The 27,630-nt window shown below is 44.3% G+C and overlaps 1 protein-coding gene across 2 annotated transcripts; it reads left to right on the forward strand.

Moving 5' to 3' along the window:
- The first annotated feature begins 259 nt into the window (after positions 1–259).
- Positions 260–25,998, forward strand: RGMB (repulsive guidance molecule BMP co-receptor b). 2 transcript variants are annotated; one of them, XM_033110493.1, is made up of 5 exons: positions 260–580; positions 1,286–1,606; positions 4,766–5,031; positions 10,148–10,656; positions 22,666–25,998. In XM_033110493.1, exons 2-5 carry the CDS (start codon positions 1,602–1,604, stop codon positions 23,332–23,334), a joined length of 1,449 nt encoding a protein of 482 aa, XP_032966384.1. In that variant the 5' UTR covers positions 260–580; positions 1,286–1,601; the 3' UTR covers positions 23,335–25,998. The 2 variants fall into 2 exon arrangements, with proteins under 2 accessions (XP_032966384.1, XP_032966383.1); XM_033110492.1 differs by having other exon boundaries at positions 1,531–1,606.
- The last annotated feature ends 1,632 nt before the right edge of the window (positions 25,999–27,630 follow it).

Below are 27,630 nucleotides of genomic sequence, written 5' to 3' on the forward strand. Positions count from 1 at the left end.
GTTGGTGGTGCGGCGAGTGGGCTAAGGCAACGCGGTGGGCCTGAAGGGCGGCGCAGAGGGTGGCGCTGGCAGCGTGAAAGGCGTCTTTGTGCAGGACTTGGAGTGAAGGAGTGATGAGAGAGGCGAGGGCTGAGCCAGGACCAGGCGGCTGGGGTTCTGGGACTCGGTTAGTCGCCACTCTTCAGCCGCGCTAGAAAGATCCCGGTAGTGCCGGCAGGGGGCAGTGTAGTACTGTAGGGGTGGGGTGGAGGTCCCCAGGTTTGGTCTTCTTTGACACTGGAGGTGGGGGATACAGCAGGAGGGAATTGAGGGATTTGCCTCCCCGCCCCCTCCCCTAGGTAGCAGAGAGATCGCGCTGGCTGGAAGCGTGTAGCCCCTCGCACAGTGCTCACTCCGCAGTCGCGGAGCTGGGAGAACAGCCCCCGAGGCGGAGCCTCGCTCCTGCCCCCGGGTACCACTGCCCCCACCTGGGGGTGAGAGGCGGGAGCTGCGCTGCCCTCCCTCTGCGCCCCGGCCGCGTGGCTTGCGGCTTATTTTCCCAGCTGGCAAGCGTCGCGCTGCAGACAAGGGAATGCCTGTGGTGAGTTGTTTATTTTGTTGAAGTTTGCGGTGGGCCAGGGGGACGTGGGGGGCGAGCGGCAGGCAGCGGCCGGGACTGTTTTGTTTAGGTCTCCGTCCACCTGTGTGGTATAAATCTGCCAGCCTCAGGGCGGCAGGGAGCCAGGGTGAGAAAACCCCAGCTGCTCCAAAAGGTCCCCTTTAGTCACTTGCAGATCTAGAATCACATTTGATTCTTCACTCCTGGAATCAGCTAGATCCTAGGTTACACAACTCCGATGTCCCTGACCATTGCTTTCCGCACTCGCTGGGGACAGGTCTGACGCTCCTAAGGGCAGTCAGCGCCCAGGACCCGGGGGACAGCTGGCCATGGAAGTGTCTTCCCTTGAGGACAGGGGAGCTGAGATTTTGGTATAAGGGTCCCTCGTGGAATTAGCAGGAGCTTGTTTTGGTTGCTTCTGACATGAAGTCTGTTCAAGGGTGTAGGTTCTGCCCAGTACTGCACACTGGGATCCGGGTTGGCCAGAGTTTCTCAGATTTGAGGCTGCGGGGAGGAGGGCGGTTGGCTCCCGGGGAACCCAGAGGAACCCGTGACGCTGATGGCAGTCACCGCCATGGCTGCGTTTGCCTGGAAGAAAAGCCTAAATACATTAGCGAGCTGGTAAAGCTTTTAAGGCCTTCTCGGGAGTGAGTGGCTGGCTAATGAGAGGTTAATTTTGTTTCGAAGGGAAGGCTGCGCTGGTTTCCTGAGATAAATGGACAGGAAGCGCATTACCTCCGCGTGCTGGCAAGCGGCTCCCAAATGCTTTTTGCACCTGCCGCTTTGAGCAGTGCGAGCCGCGGTGGAGCCCGCAGGGATCACGGAGACTGGTGGTGTACGCTCGGGTGATGAGCCTCACGCACGCCCGCGGCCCTCTCCTTCCGGGGGCGCAGCGCTCACGCCGGGCTCTGGGGCTCTTCTCTCACACCCAGGTCCTGCGTGTTCCGGAGCTCGGTGGCCCCCTGATCCCGCCAAGCCCCCTCCAGGAGCGGAAGGGTTAAGAATGATGTAAGTACAATCCAAGAGCTGCTTGCCGCTGAGCTGTCCGATTCCTGGGCTGTTTCAGCCCAGGTTTTGCGTACTCAGTGGACTGGGAGCAGCCGGGGAGCCCTTACTCTAGAATGGGTTACACAAATAGCAACCCCGGGACTGATTCCTGGCTCCTCTTCCCCAGTTGAGCTGTTAAGCAGACAGATTCTCGTGTTAGATTTCTGGAAACAAAGGTATATTAACAGGGGAACAGGGAAAGAAACCGCATCTTGTTTAGAATCCACTAATGTTGCTGACATGTGTTTTAATTCTTATCCACTTGCTTTGCTGGGTCCCCTAATTGTACTGTTCTGGTCTTAACGTTCCTTCTTGAAAAAAAGACGAAAGGAGAAAGGGTACAAGTGGCAAGAAACAGGGTGGATTTGTGAGTTGTACAAACTGTCACTTCACAATATTTTTTCTGATTAAAACGTAAAACTTTTATAAGTCATCGATTTTAAGTGTGTTCTAACTTCCTCCCCCATTTTTTCTTTGTGGAGTCTTAAAATCCAGCAGCATACGAGCTGGAGAAGTAAATACGCTACAAGCGATCATTCACCACGGTCTTGCTTTCCAAGCCGATTCGGGATCTTGCTAGTAGCAGGCGGAATTTACCCAGAGAGTGCGTCAACTGACCTAAAGTCTTGAAAATAGGAACCAACTTGCGGTCTAATTGTGAAAATTAACATTTTCCTCTAGCCGGCTGAACACTTATGCAGCAATAAAAAGTGAATTGTTAGGCTTATAAATCTTGAGCCCGTCAAATTTTACAACAGAGGAGCAATAAAGCACCTTAGAAGAAACGAAGTTTTTCCTCTAAGAGCAGTTCCATTTCACACTAGGATTTGCAGTGACTCGATGGCGCCCTCTATTGATAAGAAAACCGAGAGCACCCCTGTACTTAAGGAACAGGATTGGGGGGTGGGGGAAAGGTGAGAAAGGCAGAAAAAATCATAGAAGGTCACTGGCGAAAAGGCCCAAACTACCCTGAATTTGATCCTTAACTCTTAATTGTGTGTTTTTAAATATGTTCAATAAAGTGGGATGTTTCTTTCATAGCGGTTTCAAATCTTGGGTCAAAGAAAAAGAAACATTTTACCGTTAGTCCTTGTTAGCAAAATACTATGAAAAAGTGTTCACATTGGATTACTTTTAAAAGACGTTTTTCGTTAAGCAGTATTTCGTTAACTTTATTTCATTGATAATATGTAGTAATTGCAAGAGAGTAAAATTTTGGCCTAACAGTACTTACTCCATAGTATTATCTAAAAATTGTATCAGATAACTCCCCCCCAAAAGTCATTTCTCCAGGCAATTCTGAAGCTGTTATTAAGCATATTATGGATGGACACAAAGCTTGGATTATATCTTCGGTAGTGAAAGGTGTATTTACCACTTGAGTCATCATGATATGTAATAAGTAATAAAAACTTGTAGTAAAAAGATAGGCATCCTTCATAAGGGACCTAGTGATTCGTACAATTCTTAATGTGTCTAATAAGTAAACTAGAGTGAAACAAGGTTTGCCCCCAATTATCCTGGCCCATTGATTAGCACATTGTAACGTGGAGTATTAACAGGTCCATGGTTGATACTAAATTCCTAATTAGAGGTAATGTAGCGGGTAGTGTTGCAAACCTCGATTTGGATATACTAAGTGAATGTAAAATGGCAGCTCTGAGCTGTCTGAGGAGCGGCAAAGGCGAGGGCAGTACTAAGTGGCTCCCAGCCTTTGAGGCCATTCTTGAGATTAGATACCACTTCACACCTACTGATAACAAATTGGAACCTATTATCAACCTCATGACAAACTTTCCTATGTCTCCGCTTAGCAGCCTCTTTTCCGGCAGACAATTGGTTTCCCCCCTCGTTTTGGAGCCATCCAATCGCCAAAGTAGAAACTGACTTGCCACTGAATTAATCTAATAGGCTATGAAAATGCCACTGAGCAACAGCAAATCATGCCATAATTACTCTACACTGCATTAAAAACTGACTATCCTCATTAATCTAATTACACTGTAACCGAACACGTTGAAATTCGCCCACTCTCAGACCCCTCCCCCCGGCTGCTTTCAGGAAGGGAAATGTCAAAGGAACAAGAACACCTGGGCCGCGCACAGCTGTCTGCCAATTCCACCGGGAGCTGGCGGGTACCCTCCCAGCCCATCTGATCTGTTCCGGACCGCGGGTCACTTGCGGATTTCCAACGCGGCGGGGTGCTAGCGTTACCAAAGGTCCGCAATGGGCTCGACATGCGGTTCCGCAGATGTGATTGGCTGCGAAGGGATTTGCCGGACGGCGCTGGGTAAAAGCGCTCGTTTTCTCCAGAGCCGGAGCTGCAGCTGGAAGTGGAGGGACAGAATGGGGTGATTAAAAAAAAAAAAAAAAATTGGAGGGAAGTTGAACCCAATCACATTAATTCAAGGAGAGGTCAAAGGCCAGTTCCTTTGTAACGATAGCAAGGCAGAGTGAATATCGCCTGTTTCTATTGGGTTCGAGGAAACAGTAAATCGCAGTAAAAGGTAGATGAGAGAGGAGAGGAGGTAGCTAGAGGAAACCCGGCCCGGGCTCTGCGGACCAGACCCGCAGCGGGCGGACGCGGAACTCGAATTACACGGAGCAGGCAGGAGGCGGGAGGAGGTAGGAGGAGGCGCGGGGGTGGGTGCTTTGGGCCCTGCTAGTGGCGGGCTGAGTCCAGAGGACCCGCACTCTCAGCCAATGGGGCGAGAGGGCGGGGCGTGCCGGGGTGTGGGCGACGGGGATTGGTGACTATCGGGTGGGCGGGGCGGCAGTGAGGGGCTGAGATTGATTGCCCGCGGGGGCCTCCGCGCAGAGATATCTGGGCGGCCTGCGGTTGCTAGCTGGGGCTGGGCGCGCCTCCTGTGGGTCCACGCCCGCGCTCCACACCCGCAGAGCCCACGCTGGCTGGGGCCCGGGCGCCCGTGTGCTTGGGACCGACCTCCGCACTCGCTCACAGTCTTTGTGTCTTCTCTCCCGCCCCCTCTCCCTCCGCCCCCCGCCTCTGGCCGCTACGATGCCGCTGCGCCCCGTTGCTGTCGCCGCCGACTCGCTCCGCCCGCGGCGCGCTGCTCGCTGCGGTGGTGGCGGCGGCCCGTCTTCGACGCGGGCCTGAAGGAGGAAGAAGAGGAAGCGAGGAGAGTCCCCCGGCCCATGCCGCAGCCACGGCCCCGGACCCGCCACGGCGCCAGCGCCGCCGCCCTCGCCGGAGCCCACGAGACCTGCATGGACGGGCATGGGCTTGAGAGCAGCACCTTCCTGCGCCGCCGCCGCCGCCTCCGCTGCCGCCGCCGGGGCTGAGCAGCGCCGCCGCCCCCGGCTCTGCCCGCCGCCCCTGGCGCTGCTGCTGTTGCTGCTGCTCAGCCTCGGGCTGCTCCACGCAGGTACGAGGCGCGTGCGCGAGGGAGTCAGCCCTAGGGCCGAGTGCTTTGTTCCCAAACACTCCGGGTTCCGAAGGCGCTCGCTTGGGGCGGAAGGGCGGCGTGGCGGGACGGGAGAGGCCTCACGAACCCCTGACATGCACCTTAGCCGGGCTCGCAGCGCGGGGTCAGGAACACACCCGCCGACGGTGCGGCGCGCCCTGGGCGCTGAGGAGAGAGGCCTTTTCCCCTCCCTCGCTCCGGCCTTCCCCGCCTTCGCTCGGATCGTTGATAAATCTCCCCTCCAACAGCCTCTTATCAAAGATTTAGCGGGCGGGGGCGGTAGGGGCTGTGCGCCCGAGACAAATGCTCCGGATGCTTTATTGCTCTTTGCATTGGTGTTTACTGAAAGTCAGGCTGGGATCAGGTTTCCGCCGCCGCCGCCGCCGCCTCTCCTCGGAGAGGAGACAAGGAGCCTTGTGCTGCTGCTCTGGAGTTGGGGGGTGGCGGCGAGGCGAAGAAAACGCACCACATGGAAAGATTTTCACCAGAGTTTGTAAACTTGGAGGTTAATGTCGGAGTAACTTAAACTGTTTTAAACAGGGATTTCTTTCGTATTTACGAAAGCTGCTTGTAATTCAGCTTTCAAACTCTTCGGAAAATACTCGTGCTTTGTGGCTAGCCGCGTGTACCCCGAGGGGTTGACAGATACGCTGCTTTCTGGAGGTCGGCGCTTTCCCTGCGAAGCAACAGTGAGGAATCTGTTCCTAGCGAAGTGTGCCTGCGGATGAGCCTTCTAGCCTGTGATACTATTTTTCTTTTCCGTTTCATTAACACAACGTTAAATGTCAGCGTTATGCACTCTCAGGAAAGTTAGGGGGTGGATGGATCTAGGACGCTGTTTACAAATACGACCACTTCTAGGAGTTTGTCCAGACAAAGAATTTTTAAAATGCCAAATTAAAAGAAATTATTTTTAGTTTGAAAACAACTAAAACGTAAAATGAATTTTTTCTGCAAGATTTTTTTTGTCCTGTATTTGTATGGCAGCAGTTACAATGCTCTGATCTGGAGATTCCTGAACTGTAATGCTACCCAAATGTGGGGAGTCATTTGTATCTATCTATTAAGTCATACCAGCTTGTGCTAAATATCTGGGCGGTCTTTTAAATAATAGGGGAAAATATGGCTTTTAAAGAGATGGCTTAATTTACCTTGCGTAAGTTGGCGTAGCTTTGCATTGTGATGTAACAGCTGCATTTTAACACTGTCACTTGGGAAAACATAAACTGAAGTCTAAGAGTGTAATGGCAAGTTTTAGAACGATTAAGGCTTTACATCGATGACTTTAGAACCTTAGAAAATAATGTCAATCTACTTAAAGTCACATGGGAAAATTTTCACGACATATCAAAAGATATATTCAGGAGTGTTTTCTGCGAAAAATACGTGTCCATAATGTCAGACTGTAGGTTTCTTAAAATGGAAATTGAAGTGCTAGATAGGACTGTTGACTTCTTGGATGTTGTTTCTTAATTGCCATAGGTTCTTATGACAGGATTGGAATGTGGTCCTTGAAGATTTCTTTGCTGGTCCATTAATGACCGAAGAAGTTGGTTGAAAGGTTTAAAAAATTAGGGTGCCTTAGTTCAAGAACTTGGAATGTCAAATTTCACTCAGTATCCTAATGTCTCCTCGCGGAAGTCCCATTGTATTGTAGCCAGAATTGGTGTGGTGACAACTTGTCGGAGTGGAGCAGTTAATCTGGTTATAGAAAAGAGGGCTCCTTTTGAGAGATTTCTTTGAAGAACGGTGCTATTGAAATGCAGAAGTTGTTTCTCAGTGCCGGGAACCTAGCAGAGTGCTCTTTGCGGATGGCCTACCATATGTTCTATGCCTGGATCCATGTAATTTGCCTCAGCACCCCATATGGTTCCACATTTCACTAATTCCGCTTCAACATATCTTGTGTCTTTTATTATAAACTGGTGATTGTGCTGCAAATTCACACGTGCAGTCTTGGCCTTGAGGAAACTCTTGAATGGTGAGATCTTGATGTCTAAATCATTAATGAAAGTTCTAGACCCGGAAATCCTTTAGCACTTTCATTAACTGGAATGAAAATGCCATCACACTGATCATAGATGATCTGACTTGAAAAACAGGGATCTATACCTGCAGGTTTTGAATCCTGCTCTTGAGAAATGAAAATAGTACTTTATTTACTTTTTTTTTCCACTTAAGCAAACCTCTGCAGTTCCTGACTGGAGATCCAATATGGGAGTTACTTGCTTACTCATACGCTGCATGGCCTTTTTGGCTACATCCTTGAGATTGTTTCTGCTCCGCATGGTCTTGGCATTTTGACAGGAGGCTTACTTTGCCGCCTGTAACAGGCAAAGGGTGCATTGTCGTTAGAAATTCATGAAGCCTGAATATTTCTGGGTGTAGGCTGCAAATGAGTCATTATACAGGAGCCTGCGATCGGCTGAAACTGCTGACCCAAACGCACTTTCCCTCTAGTTAGTCCTCCTTCCTCCCATCATCTCTGTTTGAAAAAGCTGTTAGAAACCTCATCCAAAACAAAAGAACCCAAAGAGTTCTGTTCTATGAGCTTTCTCAAAGGAATCAACGCCTGCCTACTATGAAAAAGGGAAGGAGAGGAGGAAGGAAGGTAAGGGAGGACGAATCTAAATTCTCTGTGTGGTGTGAACACAATGCAGTATATAGATGATGTATTATAGAAATGTACTCTTGAAACCTATATAATTTTACTAGACAATGTCGCCCCAATAAATTTCTTAAATATTTTAAAAAATAAATTCTGCTTCTCATCCCTTCTGAACAGTTGCATCTTCATTTCCATGCTGTTCTGACTTTTGATATTTTTATGACTATTTGAAATAATTATAAGTAAATGTGTGCTCAGATAGATTTTATAGACCATAAAAAGAACATAGGTACTGCAAGTTTAGCGGAAAGTTCTTGTGCTGTCATTTATTTGTACTCTAAAGGCTGTTTATTACTGAGTGATCTTGGCCCAGTTTTTATTTCCTTGCTTTCTATTTGCTGTGAATCTAACTTAAAACAAAAACACAAAATTGATACAATAGTTACTCAAGTCTTTTTTTTAAGCTATCAAGTACCATTGTGAGAGTCAGGAATTTAGGGGAGACATGATATGTGGAGGAAGGGTAATGAGATTGGAGGAAAGGTACCACGTCCCTGGCTTCATACTAGCGGTGTATGAACCGGGCAGGACAAGGCTTTAAAATCCTTTTGCCTTGATTTTCCCATCTGTAAAATGGCTCTAATGACTTTAGGGTGTTTTTTTGTTTGTTTGATTTTGGTTTTGCTTTTTTCCGTAAAAATAGTTGCAAATGACTTGATCTACTTTGGAGAGAGGAATTCTATAAATATTGGAGCTCCTTTTGGAATGTGCACACACAAAATAGGCCAAACACATGATGATGATTTTGTGATTAATTTAATCTTCTATTTTACTCAGGTTAAAGTGAATATCCAATCTAGACTACATTTTTCCCTTTGGGTCTTTAAAATGTAAAAATGGGGGAAGTATCTTGAGAGGTGGTCATCTCCTACCCTTTTCTCCCCAGTTGAAGCCAGAAAGGAGACTATATGCTGTTTAATTCAGATTTAAAAGCAGTTTACTACTGAAAAGATTACCATATCTTTTTTAACTATCTTTATTTAAAAACCTTTTTTAATAGGTTTAGTTTTAAGTCTTTATCAGATGAAATCCTAAATCTTGATATTATCCTGAAGTTCGTTATGCCCACATCTTTAAATAATTACATATTTAATAATACTCTACTAACTGCTTTTTTTTTATGCCTGAAAAAGGTCACAGTTCATTTTAGAACAGCCTCCTCGTTTCTCAGATGAGGAACCTAAGAGATTGAGACTTCCTCCATAGTTTAGAGACCTATAAAGAATGTTTAAGTAATACAAATACATATTACAGTTCATGTCTATAAAATTTGAGGTGAATGATAAAGAATTTTTCTTTTCAGTTGTTCTGTTCCTACTTTATGGAACAGAATTTTAAACTGATTGGCACACATGACTGACCCAGTGTTGGCAATTCTTGTGTTTTGTTGTGCTTTGAGAGGTTTTATAAATTTTTATGTGAGAAGCTAGTGGCAAAACATCATTTGAAAATTGACTTTTTAAATTCAAGGGCAGGAGTACTTGGTTTTTCATTACTTCATTTGAGCTTTGCTTCAATCATTAAGTTTATACGAATTGTTGATTTAAGAAAAAAATTTGTTTATATATACTCTAAGAATTCTGTGTCCGGTTGTGTTTCTGAAAAAAAGATAACTGGTGGAATCATCTATTTCTGCTGCGTGATGTCAGTGTTCTATCCTTTTTAATGTACTTTTATTGGTGAGCTGCTTGGGAGCTTGGATCCTAGGCTAGGGTCATAGATGTTAAGGGAAAAGTGAATATATAGCTTGGTTAAATGAATCACTTTCTTTTTTTAAAAGAACACTTAAACTTTGTAGACACCAGGTGATAAAGGTGTTAGTTTATATAGTTTGTTGATAAACATCCAGCAGGAAAAGCAGAATAATTTAGTGCCTGGATTTTTTTCTTGATATTCTTACCCTGTAGCTACACTAGAATCAGGTAAAGGTGTTTTAACCAGTCATGCTATAATTTAAGGGTTTTCTCCTACCTGTCACAGGTGTGGAAGAAGCTTTTGGTTCTGTGCATAGGCAGTACTTTCCAAAGCAAATCACTTATGCAGTTTTCAAAATCAAAACAAAGTTCACATCTTTTGCTTGTCCTTAGAGGAAAGGAATCTTCCTCAAAACCTATAACAATAGCAAAGTTGATAAAACATGTCATATACCATTCCCTGGACTGGATTCATGATCACTTACAATGGTCCATGCTTTAACATTTTAAGTTAACTGCATGTAATTTTTCTCCCAGTGGCTTAATTTGTGAGAGACACAGAAACACAATGCAACCCTATTTCCGAAGGCCTTCTTAAAATAGGAGTATATGAAATAGAACAAACGGTTCCCAGAGGAGAATGTCATTTTCTCATGTAGCTCAGGAAGTTATGAAGCGTTTAAAAAAATGTGTGGTCTTATCTTCTTTCCCATAGGTGACTGCCAACAGCCGGCCCAATGTCGAATCCAGAAATGTACCACAGACTTTGTGTCCCTGACTTCACACCTGAACTCTGCCATTGACGGCTTTGACTCGGAGTTTTGCAAGGCCCTACGTGCCTATGCTGGCTGCACCCAGCGAACTTCAAAAGCTTGCCGTGGCAATTTGGTATACCATTCTGCTGTGTTGGGTATCAGTGACCTTATGAGCCAGAGGAACTGTTCCAAGGACGGACCCACCTCCTCCACCAACCCTGAAGTGACCCATGACCCTTGTAACTATCACAGCCATGCAGGAGCCAGAGAACACAGAGGAGGGGATCAGAACCCTCTCAATTACCTTTTTTGTGGCTTGTTCGGAGATCCTCACCTTAGAACTTTCAAGGATCACTTCCAGACGTGCAAAGTGGAAGGGGCCTGGCCACTCATAGATAATAATTATCTTTCAGTTCAAGTGACAAATGTGCCTGTGGTCCCTGGATCCAGTGCTACTGCTACAAATAAGGCAAGAATACTTTTTTTTCTTCTTATTACCTTTCAGGTTTCTAATTCTTGAGACAACTTTGGAAGTGTGATACAAAAGACCTAGTTTAAAAGGAACTTTGTTTGGTCTTGGCAAGCAATTAACAGGGTAGATGAAGGATTAAATGAAAATTAGTAAGGAATTTCTCACTGGAATTCTAGGGCTTATGTAAAATGTGGATCTAAATTTAAATAAGCAATCATGAAAAATGAAAAGTAAACAGAGAAGTTCAGTTCTCTAGGGAAAAGGCAGGCCGGTTTAATGAAAAAAATGTGTACTTTTTTCCGTGGTGTCTCTTGAGTGCATATGTGTATGACTCTCCTTGAGGGAATCCATGTTTAGATTTATCAGATGACTGAAATGGGTGTTCTGAATAAAGAAAATTGTGAAGCCTGAGGGCAGTAACCCATCAGGAAACATATTTTATTGGAAATTTGGAAGCTATTGAAAAGGTAATAGCCATAAGCCAGCTGCCCAATAGAAACCCCACAAAGGTCTTTTAGTTACTAACCTTATGGTGACCAAGCAAGTTAAGAATTGGGTATTGCAGAGCAGTGATGTATAACCCTCCATATAATCTCAAGATAACAATGTATGTCAGAAGCTGAGGGGAAAACTGACAAAGGTAAGTTAAGCTTACCTTGCCCAGCTACCAGTGTCTGTGCTTCTGGTTGGTTGATTGGCTGATTTTAAAGAAACTAATACTGAATCCTCTAAGTCAACGTGAAGGCACCAGTGTGTTAGCGCAAGTAGGTGGAGAGGAGCTGTGAACTGGGTTTTCAGTTGACGTTTGCTGCTAATTTAGTCGTTTGTAAATAAAGAGGTCAGAAAGGGCTTTCCCCAAAAATAGTGTCCCAAGTAACTAGCTCCTTCCCTGTCTCCCCAGCCACAAAATCACACATACAGGCTATCTCATCTTGCTTAATCTCCTTTGTTTATTTTCTCTATTTATCATTTGGTTTAGACTAAAATACAATTAACAAGGATCAAGCTTTTTTAAAAATGAATTTAAATTATTTCCCTTGGCATTTTGTGGAGGGAGTTTTGTAACACCTCCAGCGATATGTTATATTTGACACCCTGGGCTCTCAAATCTAAGATTAGAAGTCATTGATCTGAACGAGGAAGACTATTACACTGGTCCAGACATTTTTTTTTTTTTTATTAAAGTTCATTGGGGTGACACTTGTTAGAAAAAATTACATGGTCCAGACATCTTAAGGGAACTCAAAAAAGTTTACACTTCAACTCCCAATACAAACCCAAGGTGGCCTTTCTAAAACCTACGTCTCAAATAAACTTTTCTTACTCTGGTTTTTATAAGTATGCAAATGGTTTTCCTTTGTATATTAAAATACGTATTTGCTGTAAGCTATGATATAAAGTTACAAGACAAATCATGGCCAAAAATCCATCATTGCATCAGAGTCGTAGGGCATAAAACCTGGGAATAGTCACTGGGAAAACATAACACTGGAAATTCAAGAAGGCAGTTCCATTAGAAATGGAGAGAATCATCGATTGTGAAAATAATTGAGGTTTTGGAGGAATAACCTTCAAACAATACTATTGCGATTAATAAGTGCTATGTGCATGGGAAAATACTGGTTCGATGGAACAATTGACACTGAAGTACTTAGATCATTCCATTTCAGTTGTGGTTGAATCTATCATAGTTGTTAGCAAATAAGTAAATAAAAAGTACAACTTTTTCTCTCAGTTTGTTAAGGATCAAAGGTTTTACCCATTCCAAAGGGGGCAGGCGGAGAATCGTCTTCTGACATAAATTCAAACCGATGATGAGAATGCTGGGTCTTTAATTGCACTGTTGGAAAGTATTCCCCACATCTGGTGACCATGCTGTTCAGCAACACATTTCTCTGTGGCTTTATGACCTCTGGTAGTTGTTTTTTCCTTCTTTTTGTAACTCTCTCCAAAGCCCTCAGCAGCATCTGGAAGGTTACTGTTGAAGGCCCCTCTCCATGCTGGTGTGACCTGTGCTGATGAAACCAAGCAAAGGCCTAAAATTTTGCAGTACAATTTCCTTTTACCTACCCAGAGCCAAAATAAAACCTTTAAAAAAATTCCAAGCAATGAAAAAATGATGGTAATAAAAATAAAAAACAATATGAGGCAAAAAGCACTTATGAAATAAGTTCCAAGAAAGATCTGTTTTTTTCCTCTTGATGTCTACTGCAATACTTTAAAAAAAAAAAATCTTTCCGAAAATTGTTTTTGTGAGAGACCCGGAACACGTACCTCCAGCTGTTGGATGCACCATTGCGGGTACTGTGCTGTCCTGGTGGTCAGGCCCTTTGAACTAAAGCACTAGACCTGGGTGTTCGGTCAGTGGCGTCCCTAAGACAGCTCCTTGTCCTGGACACTTGGCTTCTTGAGCAAGCCATTTGCAAGCCTATCTTGGTGAGCTCTACAAAAAGACACAGCTTAGGGGAGAAAATTTAAACAAAGAAAATGAAGTCATCTGTGCTCAAGGGGCCACTTACTAGTTCATCCCTTTTCCACGTGGAAGCAGTGAGTTTAGGGCAGCTAGGCCTGCAGTGCTGGAGAGTGTGGCCCCATCTCCCCCTTTCTCCTTGCTCTGCTCCTAGGAACGGAGGGTGCTTCTCCAGTTGTCATGGTGAGCGCCGGTGTGCTTTCTCGGCAGGGCCTCTGGGGTTTTGTTCAGCCCTCCTCCAGCCTGTGAGGATCCCTCTCTTCGGAGAAGACGGCCTGGTTGACCACCTTGCCAGGTTGGTGTGTTCCAGGCCAGGGCTGGTTTCGTCTCCACCCCAAGGGCTGCAGGGGTTTCTGACACACCCAGACACCTGGGCTGAGACCCGTCAGCTAGGTCTATCTCCCCCACCTTTGGCTGTGGGGGGTGCTTCAGACCTGCAGGCACTGAGGAAGAGAAATGAGAGCACAAGTAATTTGTTTACCTTTGCTTTATTTTTCCTTTTCTTTAATGTAACCATTTTAATTTCCCATCTGTCTAGCTTTCTTATCCTACCCTTCAATCTCAGTAAAACAGAAATACAAGTGGGAGGGGAAACCCGGGATGACAGCAAGTCCTTTTATAGATCTCCTGCAGTAGATTTTTCTGTGCTCATCCTTTAGTGAGAGAAGGTGGCTCACCTTAATGCAGTTTGCATTTGGGAAGGAGGTGTCTTTGTGCGTGACCAAGCCCGGTGACTGCTGGCCAGGCGAGTGGGCACTGAGGTGCCTCGTATGTTCTCGCTGCTGCCATGGGCCACCAGCTCCATATTATCCCCTGGGCAGTGTCACTCAGCTCTCCAGGGGAGGAGGCTCTGCCTATCAGGTATCTATATATTTTTAAAAATCCATAATTATTCCCAATTCTTGAAGTCTAGCTACTTTCTGGAAATTCCTGAAAACTTCCACTGGGTGATGATACTAGAGACGTAGGAAGACTTAGTTCATGCAGTTCATTTTTGCTTAGTGTCTTCCTCAAACTGTGAACCCAAGGTGTTCCCTTGTGATAAAATATGATTGGCTTAAATAGATAAAATATGATTAGGGTCCCAGAGCATGAACTGGGTCTTCCTCCTTCCGGATGCCTCTTAGCATGTAGCTAGTGTTCCACAACAGTACGTAGGCATGTAAACCAGTGTTCTGGATTATTCTCTGTTGCTTACAAGATCACAGCCAGACGTGCTTGCATTGGAAGGCTTTCAACTGTCGTTTTAAGCATGTTGCTGGATCAAGGTTTGGAAATCTGTCCTCTCTCGACCCCAGGCCTAGTGTGTTTTTTGTAGCCAAGTTTTTGTAACCCATTATGTTTTTTGTATGTTTATGGAGACACCATGGTGGTCATTCTCATTTCTATGGACTAGAAGATGCTGCATCCTGCCATCAGCTGGATTGTGCTTCTAATATATGGACACTGTTCTTGCCTGCAGCATTTAGAGGGGACATGTGGCATTTTCTTTGAGACTATAGAGCCCTTTCCTTCCATAGAGTACAAGCTTGCAGATACAGTATAACCAGTCCTTAAAATTCAAGATTGTTCTTTATTTTGTATGATTTACCTGTTACGTAGGTAATTCTTGCCATCTTTTTAAGATTTGCTCCTTGTTTTGCAAAACTTACCAGAAAAGTTATAAAACCAGTTGAGGCATATCGGAACAGAGGGGAAATAACATTGCACTTGTATCTCCTTGCTAAGCACAGTCATTTCTCTGATAAAAGGTCTGATTGATTTAGTGCTGCATCTGAAACATCAAGCATTAAAGAGCCTACTGTGTGGGGAGATGCACAGGTGAATGCAGTTTCTTCCTCAGCCTAAGCTTATGACTAAAATTTGTAGCAGCCAATGGAGAATTGTGGGGTTTCTGTATGAAACCAGTCATTTTTAGGGTTTCTTTTTAGAATGTTGGTGGCCCTCATTCATAAGCTGGTTCCAAGTGCTACTTAGCAATTGTCACGGGTATCAGAAAGGACCCAGGATGTAGGCCAGAAGGGTGGGCTGCTGTACCCAGGACACACTGCTCCCCCTGTCGCTGTCACAGGTCACTCTTTTTACTACTGGGATTTGACACAGCCTCCCTTTCCACCCCCCACGATCAAGATTGCCCCTTGCTCCCCTACAACCTAATATGGTCTGCAACCGTGGCTGCCACTTTTGAAAGGTTATTGGTCTTTGATTTAATACCAAAAAGCTTTCTAAAATTTGTCAGTCACTAGTTCTTAGTTAAATTCATTTTTCAGCGTCTCATCTCAACTTTAAAACTCATGAAAGCATGTCTTAGATATCCTTTCCTCCCTGCATTTGTTGTAGAAACAATATTGAAACATTAAAGACTAGTTTTTAGAAGAGCAGAAATCAGCTATCATTGGAGGTGGTAGTGTTCTTATTTTTGTCCTTTCTATTTCCTGCATAGCTCTTGTTTATACCAGATTATGCTTCATATTGTTTCAGCAAATTGCTGGAAGTAAAAGGATTTCCAAGTATATGTGGGGAAAGAAAGCAGGAAAAGGAGAAATTATTAGCTGTATGATGTACCTATAAGTGTAAAACATCATTTTGTAAAATGAATGGGCCCAACTTGGTTATTCTTTGTGCTGTTCTTTCCAAACAAGGTACGCCTTTGTACGTATTAAAGTATTCTGAGTAATGAGACTTTCACCATCTCTCTATTCTCTGGAATGAAGAGACAGTATGTTAATAGAAACCGTCTAAATTGTATAAAGTTTGTATCTGTGTAGCTTCTTCTAAGTCCTGTATTTTGAATCTCTCGGACTGTGCCACTCTGTCCAGAAATGGTTTGGAAGGAGAGGGAACCTTCAACACCTGCCTCCATTTGTTAGTGAAATTAACCCAGTGCCTGCCCTGCCCGAGCCCGGCGGGCTTCCCGTGCGGTGCTGTGGGCCTCTGCTGCTTTCAGACAAATCCACACTCCTCCGTAGTTTAAAGTAGAGGCATGAGGCCAAGTCTGATACACAGCTGAGAGTTAGAACTTGTTTTTCTGTCACGTTTCCAAATGTCTCTCTCTGCCCTGTTAAATTTTCTTTGAGTCAACATTTTGAGAGGAAGGGGCGAGAAGGAAACATTGGATGGTTGGTACTTTTTTTGTTGGCTTCAATTAATGCTAACCAAACAGTTTCTGCCTGTGTGGAATGCGGTATGTAAAAAGACTTACCTACAGTGTTGGACAATGAAACATGCTACCTTACCCATTTTGTCTTTATTTGTTTTGACTGCAGTAGAACTTGCTCTTCCACTGTTTTGAATTTTGTGTTCTTCTGGGTGGGGTAACTTAAGGACTTTTTAAACTGCTCGACTTGTCAGTAAGTGATAACTAACAGGAATAGCAACATGCATCTAAGATACAAAATGTAACTGGACAGCCTTGCCGTGAAAACACGGTGCTGTTGGATCTAGAAAGAACTTCAAGTGAAACTGGGTCTGTAGCAAGAAGAGTTTTTTATGTCCCAATTAGCTGGTTATTTTAAGAGTTGGCGCCAAAAGCACATTTGGCTAATTGTGGTGGGGTTCTTTCAGTGTTGGAACATAGTATGTATATACTGTGGATAGAACTGATATGACATAATTTAAACGCTGGCTTTCATAAACCTTGAAACGGGGTCAGGATTTAACCTGTCCATTCAAAGGTGTGTGTAAGTATGCACGTGTGTACAGGCGTGCGATGCGTGGTGGTGTGTCTTCCCCTCTCCCTCTGTCGGGAAAATGAGGACAGAAGGATATTGTTTTGTAGCATTCCAGTTAACTGGCTTCTTGAAATACACAGTCATGGCCTGGAACCACCTCGTTCCTGAGTGGGCTTTTTTTTTTAATAGCCATGGGAACTTGCAATTGAACCTAGAAGTGACAGAGTGTGAGTGTATTGTGAAGACCTTCAAGCCCTTTTGCTTTTTTTAGTCACCTCCCCAAACTGAAAAATGATCAAAGAGGCTGTGATTTCCTAATCCCCATCGGTTTGGCAGACAGCTGTGCTGAACGTAGGCCCAGAGCTTTGGCTCAGGGTCTTGCTGGGGCCGTGGGATCTTTGGCCCGGCCCCTGCCCCCCATGAGGAGTGAGATCCCGAAAGGCCCTACCTGCCCCTGGAGTTATTGCCTCCGGCCCTGGCTCTCACCTTTCAAACTATTTTTAGCCTCTGGTCTGAACCACAGTGGCAGCCTAGGTCTATAATACATAATACAGAATAATACATGCCTAATTTCACATCTGGAAGCATGGTGAGTTCCTGAATTTGCTGGGCTCATTGTGATACAAAGTCTGAAGACAACAAACAAACAGTAAGTTCCCTGTGGGGTTCTCTGAGCGGCTGCCACTTGAAGGCCCCCGAGACCTTACCTTGCCTTGTCGCTCAGCGCAGCCTTGCTCTGCCTGCATGAGGAAGCTAGCCCGTTTCCCTGTCTCTGAGCCTGTTTGTACTTCAGCCTTCCTTGTTGTGAGTGTACAGAAATTACTCTTTGGAAGTCAACATTTTTGTGCCTGTCTCTTTTGTGTGTCATCCCTGGCCTGCTTCCCTTTCACTCTCGCATGCTCTTTCCAGCCACTGAGCTGGAGGCTTCTCCCCTGGACCACCCTAGCAGCCTCAGCGGTGGGTGTCCTGCCTTCTGGTTTGGTTTCTGCTTTCTCCCTGTGCTGCCAAGAGCCCCTCCAGCAGCCAAGGCAGCCCTTGTTCCTGAATGTATTACCTGGGGCAACACTGGAGAATAAATAAGGCTGATCCATTCCATTTCTCTGGGTTCCTGTGAGTGTTCCCAGAATAGAGCTCTGTGGAGAGAGACTGAGGGTAGAGAAACCTATTTTGCTATCTCATTGAAGGTAGCAGATTTCTTAGTCTCACTCAAACCCTAAAAGGAACCTAGGGTGAGATTTTTAATCTTGCCACCCTCTTCTTAAAATACATGTACTGTCTTCCTGTGAGTATCTTGTCCTAGTCCAATAAAATTAGTTAACAAAATACACTTCTGTAGGTGTTGTGTTCAGCCTTCCTGTAGGTAGAGATTTGATATATAGGCTGAGTAGTAATTGTACAATGATGTTCCAGTTTATTGAGTTCACGCCTTCCTACCAAACTTTTCTCCTTCAATTTCCAGGAAAATTATCAGTGATGTCACTTACTAACCAACCCAACATTTTTTATTAAATATGGTCCATATAAATATTCTCCTGGGTTTTGTATGAAATTCAAACAGAAAGTTATTCTCAATGAATATTTTATTTCCTGCTCCCCAAAAAGGGGAGGAGACAACAAGTTCTCCCGTCTTCCGTGACCTAAGGATAGGTGCCTCCCAGCCTGGATGGGGGCTCAGCCCCAGCCCAGATGCACAGGTCCAGGTTTCCCTGTCTGGTGGGGAGTTAGGGACAGGGAAAAACTGCAAGGAAGGTGCCTTCAGAGACCTCTCCTTCCTTTTGGTGCTTCGAAGTGTTCTAGGCCCTGACTTCTCAACATTTAGAAAAATTGACCCTCAGAGGTAAAGATTAGGTGTTTTAGAGCTGGAGATAGAGCATGAGTATTTCTCGGAAGCATGTGCTCTTATTGGAATGGTTTCTTTTTTGCTCACTCCAGAGGACTGAATACATATACCACTTACCTGTGTAAGAGCAAAAACGGCAGTGAGCACAGGGATCTCCTATCCTCCCTCAGAGTCAGCGATTTTTTCAACCTATAATGCACCCAGAGGATCTGATGAAATGGACATATTAGCTAATTATGTGAAATAAAATTAATTTAGCTTCCTTTAACACAAGCAGAATTTTAACCAGGTACACATCGAAATTGTTTCCTTATGTTCCAAGCTAATTTCTGTGACTATTTCACTTTAGTTTGCTGGCCCATCTTTAAGAGATAAGAGTCCCTTGATCTAAAAGTCCACTCTGGTATTGGAGGGTTCCAGTAAGGACCTACACTTGCAGTGCCAAATGGCCCGATTAAACACCTATAAATGTTTCTTCTGAAATGCAATAAGCACAAATAGTTAAGTGCACATCCTTCGGGGAATTCTGCTATTTGAAAACCTATGCGCAGCACTTTACAAGGTTATTGAGCTTGGGGAAGAAATGTCTGTATCTTGGCAAGACAGTGCCTTGGGTTTTCCTTTTTGTTGGCTATCTCATTGTCATTCAATATATTTTCTTTTTTCTTCCCCTTCTCCCTAACCGCCCCTCCCCCGACAAGGATCCCAGTAGAAAGGAGAGACAGATTCCTCTAAATTTTGATACTTCACAGCAAACCTTAAATCCTTATTGCCTTTCATGTGTGCAAAGGTTGATTTGTAGCTGCTGTCTTTCTCTTCCTAATAGACCTGGTGGGTGGTAAAGATCTCGGGGAGTGAAACATTAAAAATGAATGAGGAGAACTGGAGTAGTTTGTCTGAGGTGGGGGTTGAGAGGGACTGAGGTCGGGGAGCTTTAACAAAAGGCATTGATGTTTTAAATGCACAGAAATGCCATCCATCAATAATAAATGCTGTGGCACAGAACAGATGTGCCAAATTGAGTTATTACAGCAGATGGGTCAGTTCATAGAGGGAGAAAGTAAGCAGCATAGCTGGTGTTTTTAAGTTCTCTTTTTGAAAGCTTTAGAACACAATTTTGAATACCCTGTTTCTACGCTTTGCTAGGTGCTAGTTGGAAATATAAACTGTTTGGAATTTCCAAAAATTCTGATTAAATTTGGAATGTTTTTAAAAGTAAGGATTATTAAGAATGAATAAATTTTGTTTTTCTGGAGAGGGAGACCATCTGAAAATGGATTTCTGGCCCTTCATGGCTGAGTGCTTACTGTTTAAGAGCTTGTGTTGTAATTGTCTGAGGAGTGAAATTACATTACAAAACTTAAGTCATGTGAAACTGTTACCTAAAATGTTCTACATTTACATTGATGATGTATGTCTCTGGGTACATCCTTAAACTACAGAGGAACACACAGGAAACCCCTCTCATGCTTTGAGGTCGATTCATCACCCTCAGCACTTTATTCAAGGGCTAATCCTATACATTGGTTCTGGGAGAATTATTTCACCCAGAAGAGAAACAATAAGAGAAATGTCAGCTTCCTTGGCTCGTAGAGAAAATCACTCCCAAGAAACTGGACCAACAGACAAAAATCTGTTAGGTAAAGTGGAGTATTTTGTAAGGGTAGACACTCAGGTAGAGGTCAAGCTTTGACTTGAACTGATCTTCTCAAGATGTGGGAGTTACTGTCAGTGTCACAGGCACAGCAAAGAACGTAGTGTGTGAGGGTGTGAAATGAGTCCTGGGTTGGAATGGGAGTGCTTAATGAGAACAACAGACTTGGTGAGACACGGAATGATTCCACTCCTCTTAATATTGACTCTTATTGGCCTTTTTGGGAAACTGGTTTGGAATTGGATCTCTGCTTTGTTGTCCCAACAAAACTAATTTCTCTTTGATTTTCCTAAGTTGAACAAAAAAGTACTTAATTATTAATTATTTAATAATTATTGTACTATTGTATAGTACTTATTAATTATTGCAAATAATGTCAAGGTGGTTTAAATGTGAGAGGTTTGTTAGACTAGAAAGACAGATTACTGAAGTGTTGTAGAAGAGTTCATTGAATATTTGAGTGTGAATGTTCTAGTTGAAAATGAGGACAGTGATTATATGAAAAGTCTATTACCAACTCTTATTTACCCATCTGTATTAACTTTCAACTCTTTCTGGTACAGAATTTACTTGAATTAATCTTTTCACCTCCGAGGGATCCTAGCTTGCCTTAAAAAAAAAAACAAAAAAAAAAAACTTGTCAAACTGTCTTTAGAGCCACCAAATAAATCTATTTTATAGTCCCATTAGATATCTAGCTCAAAATCCCGTTCACTCTGAAAGGTCCTATGGTTGGATGCACAACAAATTTCCTGAAATCATCTCTGGTACACCTCCTTTGGGTTGTTAAGAAGGTGTTGAAATGTGAGAAGGCTGGTAGTGAAATTAAATTGTGGCTCAAGGTAATTAGGAAGAGAGAAATCCAAGCATTTTCCTAGTACATTGTCTGGCTTTTAGTTGCAGCTGCAAACAACGGATATGAGTTTAACCAGTTGCTACAGTGCAGCTGGTTCAGATCTGGCTTTATAACTGGCTGAAGTAAAATGAAATGGCTGGAAAATTCCAGTCAAGTAACACCAGTGGGAACATTTGGAATTAAATAGTGTGAGCAAATGCTGGCCGAGTTGAGAAAAAAAAAAACTTCAGACATAAACTTGAGGGTGGTGCTGAGGACTTGTAGAGAGAGGGGCCAGGAGGGGGGCCAGGGCATTTTCTGGCCTTTTTAACAAGGGTCTATTGTTTTGATTAGTTCCCTTGCAGGAGGTGGAAGGTTTCCTCCATCCAGAGTAATTTGTAGAGTGTTTGGCCTGTCTACCTTCCTCCTTGACTAAGTCACCTGATACTTTTCTTTTTTTTCTTCAAGAAGAAAGAAAAATAAGCTGTTACCTCAGTTACTGACAACACAAATCTCAAACTGGAGGCTTTTTCCCCCTTCGGGATAGTTTTTCCACCTTGTGCGACCCAGAAAGCCCTGTCTCTTCATAGTCCTCTGTCCTCCCACCACCCAGAGCAGAGATTCTGAGTGTGTGTTGGAGGCAAAGGTGCTCAAAGGCTGTGTTTTAATAACTGTTCTACTTGAGGAAAGAAAGGGGGTTCACTAAAGGAAAGTTTGTGTATTATCAAGTCTGTTCTCCATGAATTGTCTGGTTAATTTGGAGAATTGAGAATTGGCTGGGGGAAAAAATGAGAAGTTAAGGGGCCATGTGCTGTTTGGGGAAAACATTTGCTGTAACTAGGTTTAGGGTATTTATTCTCTGCCAGTGTTGCAAGCTGCATTTGCCAAGGGATTTCCCTGTCACAGGGATTAGCCAGTCATGTGAAACATTTGATGAAGAGACTTAGAGAAAAATCTTTCTGGAGGCACGTGATTGGATGCTGCTGCTGGGATGTGTGTTCCAACCCCCCCCCCCCCCCCCCCCCCCCCCCCCCCCCCCCCCCGCCTCAGTTCTCTGCTTGGCCCCTCAGTGATTGTAAGTAAGTTCCTAGAGATTAGTCAAGGGGTATGGTTTTACAATCCAATGAAGAAACTTTTTAGGAATCAAAGTGCTGGTGGGTATATTTTTAATTAAGCCCTTTCAAGTTTCTGCATAACTTAGAATCTTTTTCTCAGCTATACCACTGCTCATCTGTTTTTGGAAAATTATCAATAAAAATTACTTATGTCCCAACAGCAACACTGTTCTGTTTAGCAAAGTAAAGAAAAATTTTTCCTGGTGCACATTCCCTGGATTTGTGTTGAATTTTCATTCTAAATACATAGGACTTTTTAATTTTCCCTCACAGCGACCGCATTCCTTGGTGAGATAGGAGCAAAGGGCCGAGTTTCTGTCTCGAGCCTTTCAACTCCAGAATGGAGGGGAGCGCTGCAGAGGGACGCAGCATCCTGTCCCCTTCCCATCGTGTTAAACTTTTATGTGCTTTCTTCCCACAGATCACCATCATCTTCAAAGCCCACCGTGAGTGTACAGATCAGAAAGTGTACCAAGCTGTGACAGATGACTTGCCAGCTGCCTTTGTGGATGGCAGCACCAGCGGCGGGGACGGCGACGCCAAGAGCCTGCGAATCGTGGAAAGGGAGAGCGGCCGCTACGTGGAGATGCACGCCCGCTACATAGGAACCACGGTGTTTGTGCGGCAGCTGGGTCGCTACCTGACCCTCGCCATCCGCATGCCCGAAGACCTGGCCATGTCCTACGAGGAGAGCCAGGACCTGCAGCTGTGCGTCAACGGCTGCCCGCTGAGCGAGCGCATCGATGAGGGGCAGGGCCAGGTGTCGGCCATCCTGGGGCACGCCCTGCCCCGCACCTCCCTGGCACAGGCCTGGCCTGGCTACACACTGGAGACTGCCAACGCTCACTGCCACGAGAAGATGCCAGTGAAGGACATCTATTTCCAGTCCTGCGTCTTTGACCTGCTCACCACTGGTGATGCCAACTTCACCGTTGCCGCCCACCGTGCCTTGGAGGACGTGGAGGCGCTGCACCCCAGGAAGGAGCGCTGGCACATTTTCCCGAGCGGCGGGCACAGGGCGCCCCGCGCGGGCTACCATTTGTCTGTCGGTCTAGGACTCATGTGCTTGATCCTTATTGTGTTTTTGTAGGGGTTGTCTTTTGTTCTGTTTATTTTTTGTCTATAACAAAATTTTAAAATATATATTGTCATAATATATTGAGTAAGAGAGTATATATGTATATACCATGTATATGACAGGATGTTTGTCCTGGGACACCCACAGTTTGTACATATTGTGTTTGACTGTTTTCATGTATGTTGGATGTAGTATTCTTTGATTGTATCAATTTTGTTTTGCAGTTTTGTGAAATGTTTTATAATGTCCCTGCCTGGGGACCTGTTAGAAAGCACTTTATTTTTTATATATTAAATATTTATGTGTGTACCTGGTTAGTATGTATAGTACATATACACAGACACCGAACACAGCGCCCCCGTTAAAGATGACCAGTGGTGACGCTCGTGGCTGTCTTGGCTGCTCCCTGCCGCTTTCCCATTGCTACTGACCTGCCACGTGTGCAGCTGCCACTCGCCTCCTGGTGGAGCCGCCTCGTTCCTTTGAGCTCAGTCCTCACCTCTTCTGTACTCACTTGATGTGGAAAAATTGTTAACTCCCCCCTGACAGGTGCTTTTGGCTCTGTTACACTGACCTCTAGGAAGCCAACAGCTGTCACTTTTTCAGAGGGTGCGCAGAATATCACTCTAACCTTTATTCACTAGGGTGGTTCTATCTGAGCACCTCCGGTATGTTAAGCTGATCCATAGGAAACTGGTCAGAAGGAGCTGGTGACGGCAACGTCATAGATAGCCAGGCATTTTGCTAGATTCCAAGAGCTCGCAGACTTTTTCTCATCTCATGTCCCTGTCTGAACTAAACATTTTCCCTCTCTTAACTCCATGCTTCATTGAACAAGCAAAACACAAAGATGAGTGCAGTGGTCACACCTTGCTCTTCTCTCTAGTTTGTGCAAGCCCACGTTCTTAGCTTCCCGTCCTTTCTCCTTGGGCCCAGAAACACACTATTCCCAGTCAGCCCTCCTCAGCCTCACTTTATGAGCCCAGGCACTGGATGATGACATCCTCACCCCATCACGATGTTTCCCACTCTTGCCTTTCACTCCGTACCCTTCATCAGGGTTTGCTGTGTCTGTACACATGATGGAATGGACGAGGGTGGTAATGACACAAGCTTCCTGCCTGCCTCAGTGCAACTAACTGGTTAACCTGGACATTCTCCTTAAGCGGTGATGCTTCCCAGGTGGTCTCTTCTATCAGGTACCCTCCCTCCTAATATCTGTAGCTGAATGTTATTTAGTCAGTTGCTCGTGTAACTTGGTAAAATCCATCTAAGGTAATAGATCTCCTCTTTACCCCTTCTAGTCCATCGTCAGCACCCCTGAAAAAGGAAACCACCACCAGCAACAGAGACTGAGGAAGTGAACTCCAGGGTAGGTAGCTTTATATTGTTAAACCTAAAATGGAAATGTTCGGCTCCAAGAAAAGGTGACAGAATTTGTGCTTTACCTGAAGTTTCCATAAGTGTAAACGAAAGTGAGTGAACTTTAAATATCATGGTGATTTGGGTCAGGTTTGTGCAAAGTTTTAGTTGGCCAGGAGTTTCTTCCTTTTGCCATGTCTCATTGGTTAGTAGCACTCATGCCAGCGGCCCAAACTGGCATGAGAAGACGATATCGTTTTGTGAAGTTCTTTTTCTTAGTGAGCTGACCTGTCCAGTCACAGGATAGGACTGTGGGTTCATGTAGAGATGGCAGACCTCCTCTCTTATCTTCTAGTGTATGAGAGAATAATGTGGCCGGTCTGGAAACATAATGAAGACATCCTGCTGCTTACGCAAAGATTCGGTACCAAGAAGTTGGAAGTAAACCTGTTGTCCTTTTATGAAAACTGTGTTAGGGGCCTACCTCCCATCAGCTCCGAGCTGTGGCTGCTTTTGTTCACCTATGGAACCATGCGCCAGGTTCAGAAACTATATTCCAAACTCAATTCCAAAACAAAATTAATTAGCTAACTATAAGCTAATTTTGTTTTGGAATTGAGTAGAATGAAGGAGAGAAAATATTTAGGGTACTTCTAACCACTGTTTTTGTGCAAATAGTATAAAAGTAAAGTAAAAACAACCGTAGAAATCTCTACAGTATCTGGGTATAGAGCATAGATGATTAATACGTCTTTGTCCTTTGTCCAAGGAAAGCAAAACCACCTCCTCTACTAATAGTTGGGAAAAGAAAAGAAGGTTATTTTGCCATATCATTTAACTGGAGAGGATGCTTAAAAGCATCCAACATCACTAGTATTGCTACCAGTGTATTCAGCTAGTCTCCCTTTATAACCAGTGCCCCTGGACAACATTCACAATCCCCGCAGATAACTGTTTCAGAAATAACAGGTATTTCTCCAGAGAGGGGCCGGCTTATTTCCTTTCTTTTCTAGGATTTCTAAAGTACTGCTTGCACATGTTGGTTTCTGAAATCCTCCTTAACCAGAAGAGTTTTGGGTCATTCCGACACATGGATAGGCTGTAGCTGTTCAAAGGTCTCCTGGGGGAGCATAAAACTTGGAGGAAAACACTGGTTTTCACAGATGCTCCACATGGCTGTCTTTAAAAGACTCAAAACATTTTTTTGTCCTCTTTGTTATGCTTGGAAACTTCACAGTGTGTCAAATCTTTGCAAAGAAACCTTTTAGATGTGGTTCATAGGTATATGAATAAGTATCTATGTAAAACAGTGAGTGTGCAGTGTGTAAATACTTTAAATTATTATGCTAGAAAAATAAAGTTACATACCATGCTGTGGAATGTTTGTTCTGTGATTATAGTGACATCTGCTGGAAGAGCTGAGAAACACAGGAGCAGAAGAAAGGAAGTGAGGGTGTTCATGCAAAATCCTTTGTGGTTACTGACAAGTCATACCACCTGCCGACAAACTCACTTATTTTCTAAACTATATCACAGTTTTTTTCCCTTTTTTAAGCAATTGTAAATAAATCAGTATCTGTGAGACTGGTTCCCTGGTGTTATCCCAAAAGTGTGTCCTTAGTAATAGCTTTGGTCCCTTGCAGACATGGGACCTACACTTCTGTCCTTTTCAGGCAGCATGAACTGTAACAACTTATTCCTGGTGGGGAAGATCTTGGGGGGCTGATTTTCTGGCTTTCGAACTTTTGTGTATCCCTGCTTCTTGGGTGTTCTTAAAAGAGTTATCACAAGATTACAAGTTGGTCTTTAAGAAACATGCCAAAGAATAGAAAAGCTTGAAAAAGAATTAAACCAAAAATAAAGGCACAAGAAAGCACTGTTACTGCTACGAGGTAAAATACTACATGGGGTGAATACTGATTGGGGGACACATACATGCAATCATTTCTTAACTGGAAAGCTTAAACCTCGCACGCAGTGTTTGTGCCTAGCAGTTCAGAACAAACAAAACAGGGAAATTGTCAGTTGAACCACACAATACAGCCACTGAGTACCTAGTACATACGTCTGTACGGAGTGAACTCTAAGAAACAATCTACATCACAATGAAATTTAGGATTAAAAGGCAAAATTTCTTTAACACACTACGTCCAGACCTCCATCTTTTCAAAGGTTGAAACTTGAGCAACTAACTGTCCAAAAACTGCTAGGGGGAGGAGGCAGTTCGCAGCACCCTATGGCCTGCAATCAGCTGTAATAACACAGTCTCGGGTTGCTTCAGCCCTTTATGACAAAGAGAACTTGACTACCGCCCCCCTCCAACCTGTTCCCTTGAATATCTACTTGTATGTGAACCAAGGAACACCACCTCCCCATAGGAAATATAATCAAGACATTGAAGAGGAAGCAGTTCACAGTTACTTCACTTCCTAGTTCACCTTGTTCTTTCTGCTTCCCTCCATTTTCTGTGTGTCTTCCAAATGGGCAAGTCATGCCCGTACCATTATGATCTAGATGGCATTTTCCTCTGAGTTTACTGCTTTTCCCCCAAGTACCTCTAGTAAGCAAGATGTTTGCCACCATCAACTAAATAATAGAATAGACAGTCGCTTATACCCACCATGTGATGTCGGTGAGATACATGCTTGAAGTCGGGATATCTTTGTGTCTCCTGCTGGTTGTGCACATTTACAAGGAGACTGGGGCATCTAGTGCCCAAGAGGCTGTACTCACAGATCCTACAGAGATGGGTTGTCCACCCTTGGCCAAACCAACTGGGCAAACCAGTCCTGTCAACTAGAATATTAAAGCCAGTCCAAACTCCAGGAAGAAGGCAACAGGGCAATGTTTTCTAATTGACAGTTCTTCGTGGGTGACAGTTTCATGACCCATTTTTTATTTCAATAATGAAAACTCCAACTCCAGAAGAAGAAAAAAAAGGAAGGA

This window comes from Rhinolophus ferrumequinum, chromosome 7 (genome assembly GCF_004115265.2).
Source record: "Rhinolophus ferrumequinum isolate MPI-CBG mRhiFer1 chromosome 7, mRhiFer1_v1.p, whole genome shotgun sequence".
Taxonomy (NCBI): domain Eukaryota; kingdom Metazoa; phylum Chordata; class Mammalia; order Chiroptera; family Rhinolophidae; genus Rhinolophus; species Rhinolophus ferrumequinum.